Source organism: Talpa occidentalis, unplaced genomic scaffold, assembly GCF_014898055.3.
Source record: "Talpa occidentalis isolate TD23 unplaced genomic scaffold, MPIMG_talOcc4v2.1 talOcc4.2, whole genome shotgun sequence".
Taxonomy (NCBI): domain Eukaryota; kingdom Metazoa; phylum Chordata; class Mammalia; order Eulipotyphla; family Talpidae; genus Talpa; species Talpa occidentalis.
Genome location: NW_023602073.1, coordinates 34,012,602 through 34,027,704, shown reverse-complemented (window position 1 = coordinate 34,027,704; position 15,103 = coordinate 34,012,602). Strand labels below are relative to the sequence as shown.

At 51.8% G+C, this 15,103-nt stretch overlaps 1 protein-coding gene across 2 annotated transcripts; it reads right to left on the bottom strand.

Annotated features, from left to right (window-relative positions):
- Positions 1 to 332: 332 nt before the first annotated feature.
- On the bottom strand, positions 333 to 13,576 carry LOC119252019 (ubiquinone biosynthesis protein COQ4 homolog, mitochondrial-like). Of its 2 annotated transcripts, none has more exons than XM_037519264.2 (5): positions 13,496 to 13,576; positions 10,769 to 10,923; positions 4,941 to 5,037; positions 4,348 to 4,450; positions 333 to 919 (listed from the first exon to the last, which is right to left on the bottom strand). In XM_037519264.2, the coding sequence occupies exons 3-5, from the start codon at positions 5,033 to 5,035 to the stop codon at positions 686 to 688; spliced, it is 432 nt and encodes a 143-aa protein (XP_037375161.1). In that variant the 5' UTR covers positions 5,036 to 5,037; positions 10,769 to 10,923; positions 13,496 to 13,576; the 3' UTR covers positions 333 to 685. The 2 variants fall into 2 exon arrangements, 1 of the variants encoding a protein (XP_037375161.1); XR_008553093.1 differs by lacking the exon at positions 333 to 919 and adding an exon at positions 1,742 to 1,770.
- Between the last annotated feature and the right edge of the window lie 1,527 nt (positions 13,577 to 15,103).

Sequence of the window (15,103 nt, the reverse complement as noted above, 5' to 3'; positions counted from 1 at the left end):
GCTTGACTCAGGATTCAGCCATGGCAGTGCTGAGACTTTACCCCTAGGCCACCACGGAGGTCCAACCAACCCAAATAGACAGATACCATGTATGCTATCTAATGTGTGGTTGGGATGATCCCAAAGTCACCATTTATTAGGTTCCTTCCTTGGGATCCCCAGGCAGCAATGGGAACAGAGGTGGCAGGCAGGTGAGGGCATCATGGCCTGAGAGGGCTGGGCAGTAGTGGTTTGGCTAAATGGCTCCCACTGAGGAGTTGTTCATCTGCAAGGCCACAGTGAGGAGGAGGCCAGCCCTGTGAAGGGAATGGACATCAAAGGAGAAGACAACTTGGGTGAAGAGAGAACAAGTGTATTAGCATTTGTACAGTGAACAAGAAATCTTGGAGGAAATACATAAAAATAACTTGAAATGAATTAGGAGACCAAGAGTTGGAACTACAAGAGAAGGGCCAGGTGTCTGTGGGTGGAGGCCTTGGAGAAGTTAAAGAAAGACATGTGGCTAGGGAGGTGGAGGAGGAGAAGTTGGGGGTGGAGCAGTGCTGAATGGTCAGTTGTCCCTGATGTGGACAGGCAGTACATGGTGAGGGGCTGGGTCCCTGGAGGGGTGGTGTCAGGTGAGCACCCTTGGCTTGTGCTATGAATCCCTGCAGGGCCTGCTTCCATAGGCAGAACTGCTGTTCCTTTAGCTCCCTCCCTTTAACCTGCAGGAAGCTTGTCGGGGCTGATCCTCCAGCAGGTCTGGTGTGAGCTCAGGATCGCCTGCACAGGCTGCATTCTCTGGGGCATGGCCTTGCTCTTCCAGCGAGGGTGGGGTGAGCTCAGTGCCATCCTCATGGGGTGCAGCATCCTGGTCATTGTCTGGTTCCTCCAGCAGCACTCTTCTTGCCTCAGAGTCCTCAAAGAAGTGTGTGGGATCCTAAGTCAGAGGCCTTAATCAGAGACACCCTGCAGGGGAGGAGGTAGAAGAAGGACCAGAGGGAGGGCGGGAGGAGCACAGGGGACTGAGGTGATGGTGCACGGGTGCCTTGCAGAAGGAAACTCTAGGGGACTGTATCTGAGGGGGTGGGAGGAAGCAAATAGTGTTTACAAGTGAAAAGTGAAGTTAAAAAATAAAAAAAGAAGAATATAAAAAAAAAATACAATCAAGCCTGCAGGATCCTCCCCCTGTCTTGGCTTCTCCAACAGTGGGGGTGTGAAATGCCCACACTGGGCAGCTCCTGAAGCATCCTGGCCTATACCTGTCTCCCGCAGTGGGGCTTGTTTGAACACACCACTGCCAGCATGCACTGCTGGGGCCTGGCTAGGGCCTGGCTCCCCACAAACAGGTGGTGTGAGCTTGTGCCCACCAGGTTGTCCTGCAGGTTGCAGGCCTGGCCTGGCTTCCCCAGCAGGGTCTGGTGAGTGACACCTGAACGCAGGGGGGCTAAGGCCAGTCCCACCCACTGCCTCTCTGAGTCCCCAGTTGCGCCTGGGTGGGTACAGCCTGGTCTTCCTGTCCCCAAAATACAGCCATAGTCTGCTAGAGGTAGAGGGATGGGGTGTCCTCAATGTCGGGGGCTGGGCTCGGGTCTGCAGCCTCACCGGGCCCCAGGCCAGCTTTCATAAGAGCGCCCCACCTGCTGCAAGAAGCCCAAGGGGATCAGAGGGTTGGCAGTGTGTTAACTGAGTCCCTCCTGGTGCCGTCACCCCATGACATCCCTTGCCTATGTTCTCATTGACCTCTGAGGGGATCCTCATGATCTTCTGGTGGGATCCTGCCAGGAGCCTCTGATACAGATAAGAAAATCGCGGCTCAGAGAGAGGGAGCAGCTCGTCCCAGAGCCACTGCCGATCAGATAACCGAGTCAGCATTTGAAACAAAGTCCGCTGCATTCCCAAGCCAGTGGCCTGACGTCCATTATTGCCAAACCCCAAGAAACGCTGCGGAAGACAACCCTTAGGTCCCCTGCCCTCAGATAAGGGATCTGGGTGCAGAGGGGTGTTATGATTCACCCAGGGCCATAAAGCAGGGAAGAGTGGCAGGCCGCTCTGAACTCTAGTCCTGCCGTAATCTTGATGCCACAGGGGGACTACCCCTGCCGTGCCAGCCTTGGGGAGGGTGCCCTCTCTTTGAGGCTCAATGTGAATCTCTGCTGGGACAAACGTGTCCTTCACATTGTGGGCTGCTAGGTTCCGGGCCCCAGAAGTGGCATCATCTCAGGGCTGTCACCGTGAAAAGGGCTGTGACTGGGCAAGGTGCCAGGGAGGCGCTGGTTGTCCCTTCCCCTCCACAGCCACAGGATAAAGGGTTTAGGGGAACTTGAGGAGCCTGTCCCTCCCTGGGTGGCACTTGGGGCAGATCACCCCAACTTGATGAAACAACTCGGTCCTCATGAAGTCTGAGGGAGAGGGTGTGAAAGGGGCCGGGGGCCGGCGTCAGGACAGCTTGGGAGGCAGAGTGTCTCAGGGACAGTAGCTTCTAGAACGGTGGTTCTCAATTGTTCACCAGGGAGCATTTGCAAAGCCTGGGGACATTTGAGGTGGCCACAGCTTAGCGGCTGAGTGCTCCTCAACCTACTGGCCAGGCTGGTTAGGTAGGGGCCAGGGAAGCTGCCCAACATCCTACAGGGCAGAGAACACCTCCCACAATTGAGCATCATCTGGCCCCAAACGTCATCAGTGTTAAAGTTGAAAACCCCTTTTCTCATCAATTCCAAAGAGCACCTGCACCCCTATGTTTATAGCAGCACTATTTACAATAGCTAAGATTTGGAAACAGCCCAAATGCCCCAAAATAGATGACTGGATCAAGAAGATGTGGTACATATACACCATGGAATATTACTCAGCATTCAAAAAAGATAAACACATGCAATTTGCAGCAACATGGATGGCGCTGGAAGGGATCATGCTCAGCGAAATAAGCCAGAAAGAAAAAGAAAAATACCGGATGGTCTCACTCATAGCAGGAATCTAGAAAACTTAAATAAGGGACCAGGAAAATGAATAACTGCAAGAAAGTGAAAATCAAAATCAACAAAAAACTATGAACCAGAGACACTTTTTGGGGGGTGGGGGGCGGGAGGGGAGGGATTGGGGTCAGAATGGGGGGGTTGCAATTGTATGGGGAATATAAAAATAAAATTTATTATTAAAAAAAAAAAAGAAAAACCCTTTTCTAAAGCAACCTCCATGCATCCTTTGCCTCCTCCAGCCTGGGTGGCTCCTGCAGCTGTGCTGGGCTGCCACTTGCCAGAGGTGCTCTGCCAGGTGTGTATGTGCGGGGAATGGGAAGGGGTTCAGTACCCCAAATCCTTTATTAAATTTTATCATATTACTGTCCTGCTCGGAACCCTCCTGGGGCTCCCAGTGCTCCTCTGACAAAATTCAGACCCCTCTCCGTGGCTGCAGGGCCTGGCCCGGCTGACCTTCCAGCCCACTGGCTGCCTCCCCCAGTGCACACCTCTAGGCCTGTTGTCCTTAAGCACAGCCTGGCACTGGCGGGAATGTTCCTCCTTGCTCTCCTCAGGGCGGGCTCCTCTCTTCTCCTGTGTCTCCTCAGTGGGGCCTCTCCCGACCCCCCTGTGAGAGGCGGCCAAGCTCCCACCCCGCCCTTGTCCCGATCACGCTGGCCGGCCTCACCATCTGCTGGATGGACGCTCCACAGGGGCAGGCTCTTCGCTGGTTTCGCTCCCCGCATACCAAGCATTCTGGCACGTTTTTATAACTGCTAGTATCCGCCTGAATCCTTATGTGAATTTTCTTATTTTACAGCTTTCCTGTCTGCCTCCCCAACTACAGAATGAGCACCGTGAGGGCAGGAGCTGTCTGGCTGGCTGTCTAGTTCCCCAGCACCTGGAACAACAGCCAGCACGGGGCAGGTGCTTGACAAAAGGAGCTCCTCAGGAGTTGGGGTTCCCCACCCCTGCCACTATCCTTCCTGCCTCGGGCTGAAGAGTGCCAGTTTTGCCATCGCCAAGGGAGAGAAACACTGTCCCCCCGAAACAGGGTGACACAGTGCACCGGCAGTTAAGAACATGATCTGGGTTTGCCTCCATGAACACTGGCTGTGTGAAGGCAGCAAGTTGCTTAACTGCGCGGAGCCTGCCTTCTCCTCCATGGAAAGGGGATAAGAATAGAACAGACTTGATAGCAATGCTGGGGGCATCTGGCATGCAGTAAGAGGTGAATAAATGCTGGCCAATATATTTGATAGAAGCGATGCTCACAGCCCATCTGCCTGCCCCAGAGAAAATGACAAAGCTTTGGCATAGAGGCTGACAAGCACTCCTGTCCCCATTGGCAGCCCAGACAATGCTCTGCCCTTCCTGGTGACCGCCAGATGTGCAGAAGCTCGAAACTCACATTCTCGTGCAGGAAACAGAGATACTTGTGGCCCAGGGAGCCCTGAGGCCAGCTCTGGAGCTTGCCTAGGTCGAGGGTGGACAGTGAGATCCGGGGATGTACCCTGTAGACAGAAGGCAGCACTCAGGTATTGGGAGGGGGCAGAAGAAGCAGACAAAAGGTCCAACTAGAGCAAGGCCACGAGAGGTGACGGAGAAGCAAGGGGGCTGCAAGCCCTAATGGGACGCCTGTTACTGGCAGGCCGGCGGCAGGAACTGAGCAGAGGAGCACGAGCCAAGGACATGGCTCCTGCTTGCGGGCATGTGGGCAGGGTAGTCAGAGGCACTGCCATGGGGGTGGGGGATACAGCTAGTACATGTTATAGGAGCTCAGTGAAGGCACAGAGCTCTGTGGAGGCCTCTGCATGGCACTACCCAGGGATTGTCATGCTGTCTATATGAATGGCACCAGTGGAGTCGGGCAGTGCCCAGCCTGTGCAGCACCATGACCAAAGTATCAGGATGAGCTCCCCAGAGGAAACAGTCTGATACAATATGACTCCAGAGAGCAGGATCTCCTGAGAATGCCAAGACCCAGGCAGGGCTGGCACCTACTGTAGGATCTGGGCACCCTCTGGATCCCTCCTCATCGGGTGTCTGAGGAGCTTCAGGGCATGGACTCCATAGGTCTCCCCTAGAACTGCAACCATGTCTGAAAGGAAAGAAATGGGAACAGATGGAGGGTATGATCCCACATAAGTTACCTGGCCTAAGGTGGCTCTGGCTAGCAGTGTGCTAAAGGGTTTGTAAATCAGAATATCACATCTCTATCAACAAGTACAGGCTTTGGCACCACTGTTGGGTTGAGCCCAGGTGCAATCTAAGTGAACTTGTGCCAACCTCTTTGCATTTGCAACTTCTTCAGTGTCCTATGGGGTTAATGTGCAAGCTCAACAACATCATGCATACAAAACAGCACAGTGAGCAGCCAAAAGGAGTGCTCAGTGAGTGCTTAATAGGACCATTTTTAACAGGAGCAAAGCGAGAGAATGCTAGGCTGTTCCATTCACACCTCAGCAAGCGTTTATGGAGCATATATAAGGTATCAGGCAAAATCCCATGTGACGCTGACACAGTAGGACACGCTCTCTGTCTTCAAAGTTTAATTTCCAGTGGGATGTTCTAATTTTGAAAGTTTTGGCAAGGGAAGACAGGGAAGGAAAGACAAGAACGTCAGAATAAGTTTAAAGGGGGGCTTTATTGCACTCCCGGGCAAACTTCACAGACCCAAGGTGGGGGTCGGTGAAGCCGCGCCTATTGTCAGGGGAAGGCAGGTGTTTATGGGATGGGGAGAGGGAAGCCGGGCTTGCAGGTAACGAGGAACAGTTGTTTTCTGATGGTATCAGCAGGTCCTCATTCTCAGCCTTAGGTGGCTTCCTACCAGATGCCTTTTCGCCTTAGTAACTCTGGTTCCCGCCAGACCTTTCAAATTCGATGGGTGCTTACGAATCATCTGTTTAGTACAGAGGTTCTCCATGTGGCTGGGCAGCAGAAAAGTAGTTTAAAAAGTTTTCCTGCCGGAAAGTAGTGTAAAAAGGCAGGAGCTCAGATCCACTGTCCTTCCTCTCCCCTCCCCACACTGGCAAATTAGGATTTGAGAAAGCCCACCAGGAAGCCCACCTGGGGCAGGAACGCAGGAGCCTGCCTAGAAAATTCAGACAATGAACCCCTCCCCGCCCTAGAATCTTTTCCCGCCCTTGCAAACCCAGTCTCCCACCTGACCTCTCCTCACCCTGTAAAGCCTGCCTCCCCCTGGCAACGTGTGAGACTCCACACAGGGGTCCCCGCCTTGGGTCTTTGAATTTCACCTGGGGTGCAATAAATTTTCCCTTCCTTTGGGAAAGCTTGGCGGGGCTCTTTTCTTTACCACGCCAAACCTTTCATCTTGGTGCCTGAAACCCGGAAGGCTGTGTCCCCTGGCACTGGGGCCTCCTTCCCATTCCTGGGACCTCTCCTCTCCATTGCAGATGCCTCAGCCACCACCGGCCTTGACTCTTGGGGTGAGTCACCTGCCTGACCCGCCTTCCTAGGAGGCCCTCGCCTCTGGCTATTCATCTCCTCACCTAACCCCTCCCTCGGTTGGCTGTTCCTTAAGCCATGGTGGGTCCACGTCAGCCGACTCCAGTTACACATAGACCCCGGGTTTGGGGACGGCCTTCCAGACTAGGTGCCCGAATATTAGGCCACAAAGGAGTAGTGGAGATGTCCCTCTTGCTTGTTTGCCCCGTACTAAAGGCCAGGACCGAATCGTGGGATGCCGCGATTCTGTGCCTGCGCGCACCCCCACCCCCTCCACCCAGACGGCCAGATCAGGTTCGTGGGATGCTGCGTTCCTGACTCTGTGCCCCTGTTAGTTGGTGTAACAAACATATAAAACTTACAAGTAAAATTGACAATGTTAAGGTGCCTGCGAGCGCTGTGAGTGAAAGCAGCTGAGGCCATATACTGAGTGGTAAAGACTAATAAAGCAGACGGTGCCTGAGCCTAAACCTGATAAGAAGGTATAAGAGCAGCTACCTGAAGCAGACTCAGAGCAGTCCTAACAACTGGCTCGGGTAAAAGACTTGCTGGAGGCTACTCTTCCGGAGTCCAGCTCACTGCCTCCCTTTGGACTCAGACTCGCTCTCCAGAGAAACCTCTCCCTGCTCCTGCTCCTAGCTTGCTCCTGGGTTCAGGACAGCAGGAAACCTGCACTTCCAGGCTCTGCTCCCCGCGACCCCAGTGGCCTGCTCCCTGACAGCAGCACAAGGGGCCTATCAGCTCAACACCCTGCACGACCCTCCGCACTGCGGGCCCTTGAGCCTTCCACGGCCTAAGGACTTCCACTTAGGTGGAAGGCTCGGCTAAGACACTTCACAACCACTGTCTTCAGTCAAATGTACTTTGGGAACTTGGGGTTGGCTTGCTTGTATGAACTTAAGTGTGTGTGTGACCAATATAGGAATACAATTCTCTTTGAGAGACAACTTCTGACTGAAGCTTATCTATCACTCTCGTGACACTGTATTGTTTACTAATTGTATTAAAGTTCCTTTCCAGGGTCTCTCTGGTGGCACAGGCGGTTGAGCACAGTGCTGTGAAGCTGTCCGCAGCCTCTGCAGTGCCAGTTCAATCCCCACCGGCCTTGGAACAACCCACACGGCGAACAGACCTCTCCTGTCTCGCCCACTACTCCCTTCAGCAGTGTATTTAGTCAGTCTGCCTGTTCTGTTCCCCACTCTGTCTCTGGTGAATCCTCTCACCCTCCTGCACATATGGACTGTACCCGGTTCTTACATAAATAAAAAATAAAATAAAATAAAGTTCCTTTTCATTAAAATCTCATATGTTTTGTGTTGTTGTGGTGGATGGCAGAACCTATTTAGAGCAGGCAGGTTTGTGGTGTCTGGAGTGCCCCTCTCCGTGCACACCAGATATATTAGAATGTGGATTTGAGGATGATCTTAGGCACCCGAAGTCCACCCAAGTGGAATTGGCCCAGAGCAACGCCCAAAACCTTTCCCAAGTCCAAAGCACCTTTCAGTGGGGACCCACAGGAAAGGATCAGAACCAACCAGATAAGTCTGGGAGGAATAGAACAAAATCAAGACATGATCCGCCATTGTCACCTCCTCACAGTCTCTCACCCACATCTGTGTCACCCAGCCCACGACCAAAAGGCAACCGCAGTTTCTCCACGTGTCTCTAGGCTCCATGTGCCTCCTCCAGGTCTCCTTCTGGCTCCATCCTGCTTCCTTCCTTCCTCCATCCCTTCTGCAGCTTCTTCTTCCTCTCCCAGCTCAGCTCCAACCTCTCTTGGGAGGGCAGGAAACCTGAAACCCCCTTTCCTGGGGACCACCCCACTGCCAGGACACAGTGCTGGGAATGCAGAAGAGCTCCCTTTGTCCTTCCAGGTCAGCACAGCAGGTATTTTAGAATGCGGATTTGAGGATGATCTTAATGGTTGCTGAATACTATTCCATTGTGTACATGTACCACATCTTCTTGATCCAGTCATCTATTTTTTGGATTTGGTTGTGTCCATATCTTCCCTATTGTAAATAGTGCTGCAATAAACATAGGGGTGCAGATACCCCTTTTAATTAATGTTTTTGTGTCCTTTGGGTAGATTCCTAGGAGTGGAATCCCTGGATCATCGTAGGTCCATTTTCAGTATTCTGAGGAATCTCCACACAGCCTTCCACAGTGGCTGGACCAGTTCACATTCTCACCAACAGTGCAAGAGGCTTCCTCTATCTCCACATCCTCTCCAGCATTTGTTGTTTTTGGGTTTTTAATGTGGGCCATTCTCACTGGAATGAAGTGTACCCCATCTTCCTCATCAATTCAAGATCCTCTGATTCAAAACACAATGAGAAACCACTTTACACCTGTGAGAAGGGCCCATATCAAAAAGACCAGATGTAACAAGAGCTGGCAGGACATGGAGACAAGGGAAAAGTCCTGCATTGTTTTGTGGAGTGTAGACTGGTTCAGCCTTGATGGAAAACAGTATCCAGATTTCTTAGAAAATTAGCTGTGGATCTGCCATAGGACCCAACAGTATCTACCCTGTCTCAGACAGCCCATGAGAAGTTCTCAGCAATGAAGGAAGACTTGGAGTCTAAATGAATTAGCAGCAGGGGGAGGCTGGGGAGAGCCCTCTAGAGCAGCTCTGCCTCTCACTCTCCCAGCCCAAGCTCTTGTTAAAGATATGAACAAAGGGATAAGGAAACAGCGTGCAATTGTGTTTATGCTTATACACATGAATAAGTTACTGCAGGAACAAGTTTTTCTAGTTAGTAGGGATCATGACACAAGTTAGCATGTCCTCGGGGAACAGGAGTTAATTTGGGGAAGAAGTTTTGTTTGCAGAATGTCTAACCTCCTGGAACCCCCTGTGCAGAGTAAGCAGGTGCTCTCAGGGACTCCGGCTCCCTTTAGGGCGGCAGGCGCCAGCACACCTGCAGAGGGCGTTACACTACTTCACAGGAAACCTGCACCCACTGATCACTGCAGCACTATTTACAGTAGCCAAACTGTGGGAAGGGTGGTACATAGGTAATAGAATACTACTCATCAAGAAACATAAACTCATGCCATCTGGGGCAACATGGATGGAGCTAATGTAAATAAGCCCAAAGGAGAATGACAAATATGTCACTTAGATATATGGATATAGAAAAATTAAACAAAGGGCTAGATTAAGCCAAACTTTAAAGCTATCCCTTGAGTCTCCCAGGTGGTTTCTGACTACTGGCCCAGGTTTCCTGGCGCAGCAGCACTGGGTGGTGGATAGACCCTCTCTAGTTTGACTTCAAACACATTTGACAACAAAGCCTGACTCCAGCTGACTGAATCCCCCATTGTGTCTTGTTGCACCTGCACCACCTCTGGGTCCCCAGGCTCTGTTCTTTGCTGGGTCCGAGATGGATCATGTAATTGATGCTACATGTTATTTCCTTGTTTGTTTGTTTTTAAGATTCATTTTTACATTTTAAGATTCATTTTACATTTATTTATGTGTACAAGAACTGGGATATAGGCCAGAGGGTGGGAGGATTCACCAGACACAGAGTAGGGAGCAGAACAGGCCGATCCACTGAAATCCACTACTGAGGGGAGTGGTGAGTGAGACAGGAGAGGTCTGCTGCCCCATGTGGGTTGCTCCCTGGCCAGGGTTCAAACTCAGATCTAAGCAGTGATAGACTTAAACCTTATACCACCAGGAGGCCCTGTTTTTAATATATTTTTTACATCTCTTGATACTATTGATAATAGTGTTAGTGCTCCTGCTTCTCTGCTTTCACAATAAACACGTTCCTTCCTCCCAGCCCTTGGCTCAGGTCGGGTTTACACATGTCTTTGTCACCTTTACTCAGTGTCCATAGCTCATGACAGAGCAAGCTCCATGTCTCCAGGGTTCTCTCTCTGCTCTCCATTGTATCTGCAGGGGAGGCAGCTTGGGGAGTCAGGAGCCAGCCAGGGAGAAGGATGCTGGGAAGTGACGAGGAGAAAAGGCAGAGAACACTTGGGACATGCTCCCTGGTTCACTGAGAGAAAAGAATTTCTCAAAGTGTGGTTGTGGACAAACAACTATGAACCAGAGACACTCTATGGGAGGTGGGGGGAGGGGAGGGGAGGGATTGGGGTCAAAATAAGGGGGTTGCAATTGTATGGGGAATATACAAATAAAATTTATTATAAAAAAAAAAAAGTGTGTTTGTGGAATCCTTGAAGTCACCCAGAACCTGTCACAGGATCAATTAGGTCAAAACTATTTTCAAAACATCACTTAGACACCATTGGCTTTTTCACTATTTTGACGTCTGCTGAGGTAAAACTTATTAAAATGGAGCTTATATTACTAACTGCAATAGTAGTTATTATTCACAACTACTTACCTCAGAAACACAACTCCAAGCCAGTTTCATTTCAAAGTGTCTTGGTTGAGCATTAAACATTATCTTCATTATTCTGTCATCCTCAAATCCACATTTTACAGCACCTGATGCGATGACACACAAGTACAAATGCAACACTCCTGCTGTGTTCCCATCTAAGAAATATGTGCCAAGAAAAATATTTGCATGAGATGAATTAGACTATTTTTCTTTTTTTGTAGGCAATACCATCTTCATAAGAAGGAATGAATGACAGAATCTGTGGCTATTTGATTTGCTTAATTAGCAGACATTGTCCTGAAAATGAGTGTGTGCTCCTTTGAGAAATCAACTGACAACTGATAACTGAGAATAACTTCACCTTGACCAAATATAAGTGCTCAGAAAAAAACAGAATTATGGAATATTGTGTCCTATCACTAATTTGACAACTTCCAGTACTACTTTTAATTTTTGGATTTGTGGTGAAAAATAAAATAAATTTTTAAAAATAATTTGACTCTGGTGTAATGAACACTGAATAGTCTTATAAATTAGTGGAACAATATATTACTTTAAAAAAATCACACATTAGCACAAGATCCCATCACTATGTAAGAGAGGACTATGGAAATGTAACAGAATAAGAAATATTCAATGAGGGCCTCGCTGATGGCGCAGCTGTTGAGCGCTGGGCTGCGGAGCTGTCTGCAGCTTCTGCAGGGCTGGTTTGATCCCCAGCCGGCGGGCAAGGGTCCCATATGGGGCGCAGACCTCTCCTGCCACCCCCGCTGCTCCCCTCAGCAGTGTATTTCATCAATCTGCCTGTTCTGCTTCCCACTCTGGTTCTGGTGGATTCTCTCACCCTCCCGCACTTCTGACTGTACCCAGTGCTTTTATAAAAATAAATAAAGCTTAAAATAAATATTAAAAAAAGAAATATTCAATGATATTCTTTCAGGTTTCACTTTGTAAATAAACTTGGAGAAAATACCACCTGTATAGATTTAATTTAGTATTATTATTATAATAATAATTATTATATATCATTACTATATATCATTATATATAATAATTAGTAGTATTAGTATTATAATTTAATTTAGAATTATTATTTTCACAATAATGTGAAAACACTACTTCAACATATGTGTGAGGCTGTATACATTTTTTTCATAGTCTTCAACCAGAACCACAGCTAAATGCAGAAGGAAGCATGAAAATCCTACTGTCTTCTAATGAGACAGACAAGAAAAACAATGACACAGACAAGAAAGACAATTGCAAACATAAAAAACGTGAAAGGTCCACTCTTTGGAGTGGATGGAAATGTATTATGGAATGTATTATGGATTATGGATTTCCATAATATCGTTCCAAATAATCATTGCCCTGATTATTTTCAGAAAGAAGTTATTTTTCTTAAGAACACTTTCTATTAACAGGCATTGGATTATTACTATTATTCTAAATAAACAGCTACGTGATCAAACTCAGCTTTATTCCCAGTGTGGCAAATATGGGGAGCGATACCTCCTAAACAAGATTATACTTGGCGTCCTCCCTAATTTGTAAGACTGGTCACGGATCGCAGACCCAGTGCCTGGGTCATGGAGACAGGGTGAGGAAGCTTTGGGTGAGGAGAGGAGGGGCCAGAGCAAAGCCTCAGGTCCCTAGTCTGGTTCTCATAGTTCCAGGCCCCAGGGCTGTGTCTAGGGCAGGAAGGTTACTGTTGGGGATACCCCACTGCCCCCTTAGCCTCCCTTCTGTCTCCACCACCTGTGCTGGGCCCTGGACACTTGTGACTCCTCCCCAGTTCTCAGTCCCCAGTGCCTGGAGGTTCCCAGAGAACCAGTCAGCATCACTGCCTGCCCAGGTAAGTCTCCACCCACCAGCCTAGGGTCAGAAGCTCCCCAGACCCCAGCAGTGCTGGTCATGGGGCCCCCAACCCTCCTCCTGCTGCTTCTCTCCAGGGCTCTGGCCCAGACAGACACCTGGGCTGGTGAGTGCAGGGTGGAGGGAAAAGGCTTCTGCAGAGGAAGCTGCTGCCTTAGGCCCCTCTGTCACCCCCGTGGCCCCCTCAGTCCTGGTTCCTTTCTGTCCCCCCACCTGCCTCCTCCTTTTGTCCCCTGAGTCTTGCCCCTTCTGGACCCGCTGCCCATGTTCAGTCTCTGGAGCTCCCTCCCTCCTGGACACTTTCTCCCCTGCCCCATCTCCCCGGAACTCAGGACCTGCCCAGGGGGGAGGGTCCGCCCGGCTCTCACCCCTCCCCGCCCCCAGGCTCCCCCTCTCTGAGGCTTTTAGAAATGGTGATGTCCCGCCCGCCCTCGGGGAGCCCCGGTACATCGCGGGGGGCTACGTGGACGACCCGCAGTTCGGGGTTCGACGGCGACTCCCCTGGCCAGAGCGCGGAGCCGCGGGCCCCTGGGCGGGCGGGCGGGGCGGGAGGGTCGGGCGAGGAGACGCGGCTCCGCAGACACTCGGCGTGGAGGCTCCAAGCGCTCCTGGAGGCCCCGCGCGGCCGCCGCAGCCAGAGCCGGGCCGGGGAGCAGCGCGGGCCGGGGCGGGTCACCGCTCCCGCCCCACCCCCCGCCCCGAGTCTCGGGGCCCCGTGACCCCCGAGGTCGTGGCCCCTGCCAGGCCCCTTGACCAGGGAGGAGCCCGCGGGACTTTAACCCGCGAGATTTTAAGTTTACATTTATTCTGGGCTGGAGGTAGGGGTGCGGGTGGGGTGACCAGGGGACAGACCTCAGGGCCGGGCTCAGGGTCTCCCACGATCCAGAGGACTCTGGGCTGCGCCGCGGGGCCCGAGGGCGCCTCCCCCGCGGGCACGACCAGCTCCCCACGACGGCGCCGGGGACGCGCCCTGGGCGGGGACCTGCGCGCCTGGACCCGGCGGGCCCGCGGCTCAGCTCCCCGGCGCGAGGGGGAGGGGGAAGGTCGGGCAGAGCAGGACGGGAGCAGCCTGGGGGGCGGGTGCGTGGAGGGGCCCCCAGACTCCTGGGGATGGGGAAGGAGGCGCCGCAGCTCAGAGGAGAGAGGGCTGCGGGGCTTTGATCTCCCTGAGGCGCGCAGCCCGCAGGGAAATGGAATCATGGTGAGGAAGCGCCCCCTTCTGGCCAGAGAGGGAGCTGTCGGCCACGTTTTCCAGCTCTGGGATGGAGACTGGCCTGGAGGCTCCTACTTTTTCTGTAGGACAGTTAAGGAATCCAGTTTCTCCTGAGAAAGAGGGGAGACCATCCCTGAAATCACCCTGCACAGGACCCTTTTCACCAGCAGCCATCTTAGGAGCAACGAGTTTCTCTCTCGAGATCTTGTTTTTTGGTCAGAGAGCATTTTTGGAGATCTCACTCCTGCCTGTCTGTGTCATCACCCTCCACCCAAGTCAGCAACAAAATGCTTAGAGACCTGCATCCCACCCTGGGCTCTCACCTGCTCTCCCGGACTCCCAGACCAGGCTGGTTTCTGGGGTTTGTGCTTCCTCCCTCCAAGCATGTTGTCCTGTGCAGTCTGAGGATGGTCATGAGGCTGCTTCAGTGTCCATGGAGGAAACAAAAAGCATGAAATTTCTGTTTCTTCCCACTCAGGCTCACAAAGGGCACAGGTGACCCACCACCCCATCTCTCAGCATGAGGTCACCCTGAGGTGCTGGTCCCTGGGCTTCTACCCAGGGGACATCACCCTGACCTGGCAGTGAGATGGGGAAGACCTGGTCTCCACCTGACACAGAGCTGGTGGAGACCAGGCCTGGGGCCGGGTTGAGGGGTTGGGGGGAGCAGAATCTTCCAGAAGTGGGCGGCTATGGAGGTGCCTTCTGGAGAGGAGCAGAGATACACATGTCATGTGCAGCATGAGGGGCTGCTGGACCCCCGAGTCCTGAGATGGGGTGAGAGGGGGGACATGGGCACAGAGCCTATTCTCAAGGGAACCAGGAGCCCTTCTAGAGACTTTCAAAGGGTCAGACTGAGGCCTGGAGTTCAGGGTCTTCCCTTCCCTTTCCTTCCTTTTCCTTCCCTTCCCTTCCCTTCCCTTCCCTTCCCTTCCCTTCCCTTCCCGTGCCCCCTGAGTCCTCCATCCCCACCACGGGCATCATTGCTGGCCTGGTTCTCCTTGGAGCTCTGCTCACTGGAGCTGCGGTGACTGCAGTTGTGATGTGGAGGAAAAAGCGCTCAGGTAGGGAATGGAGTTGGGGATCTTGTCCACTGGGGACTTTCAAGTCCCAGGGAGAACTTGCCCTACCTGGTTAATGGAAGTACCATCCACACACCTGTTGCCCAATCTGGAGCTGATTGCTAACACTTAGTCTTTGTAAAGCACATGTGAAAGTGAATCAACTTGTTCTCATTGCTAGTTCTT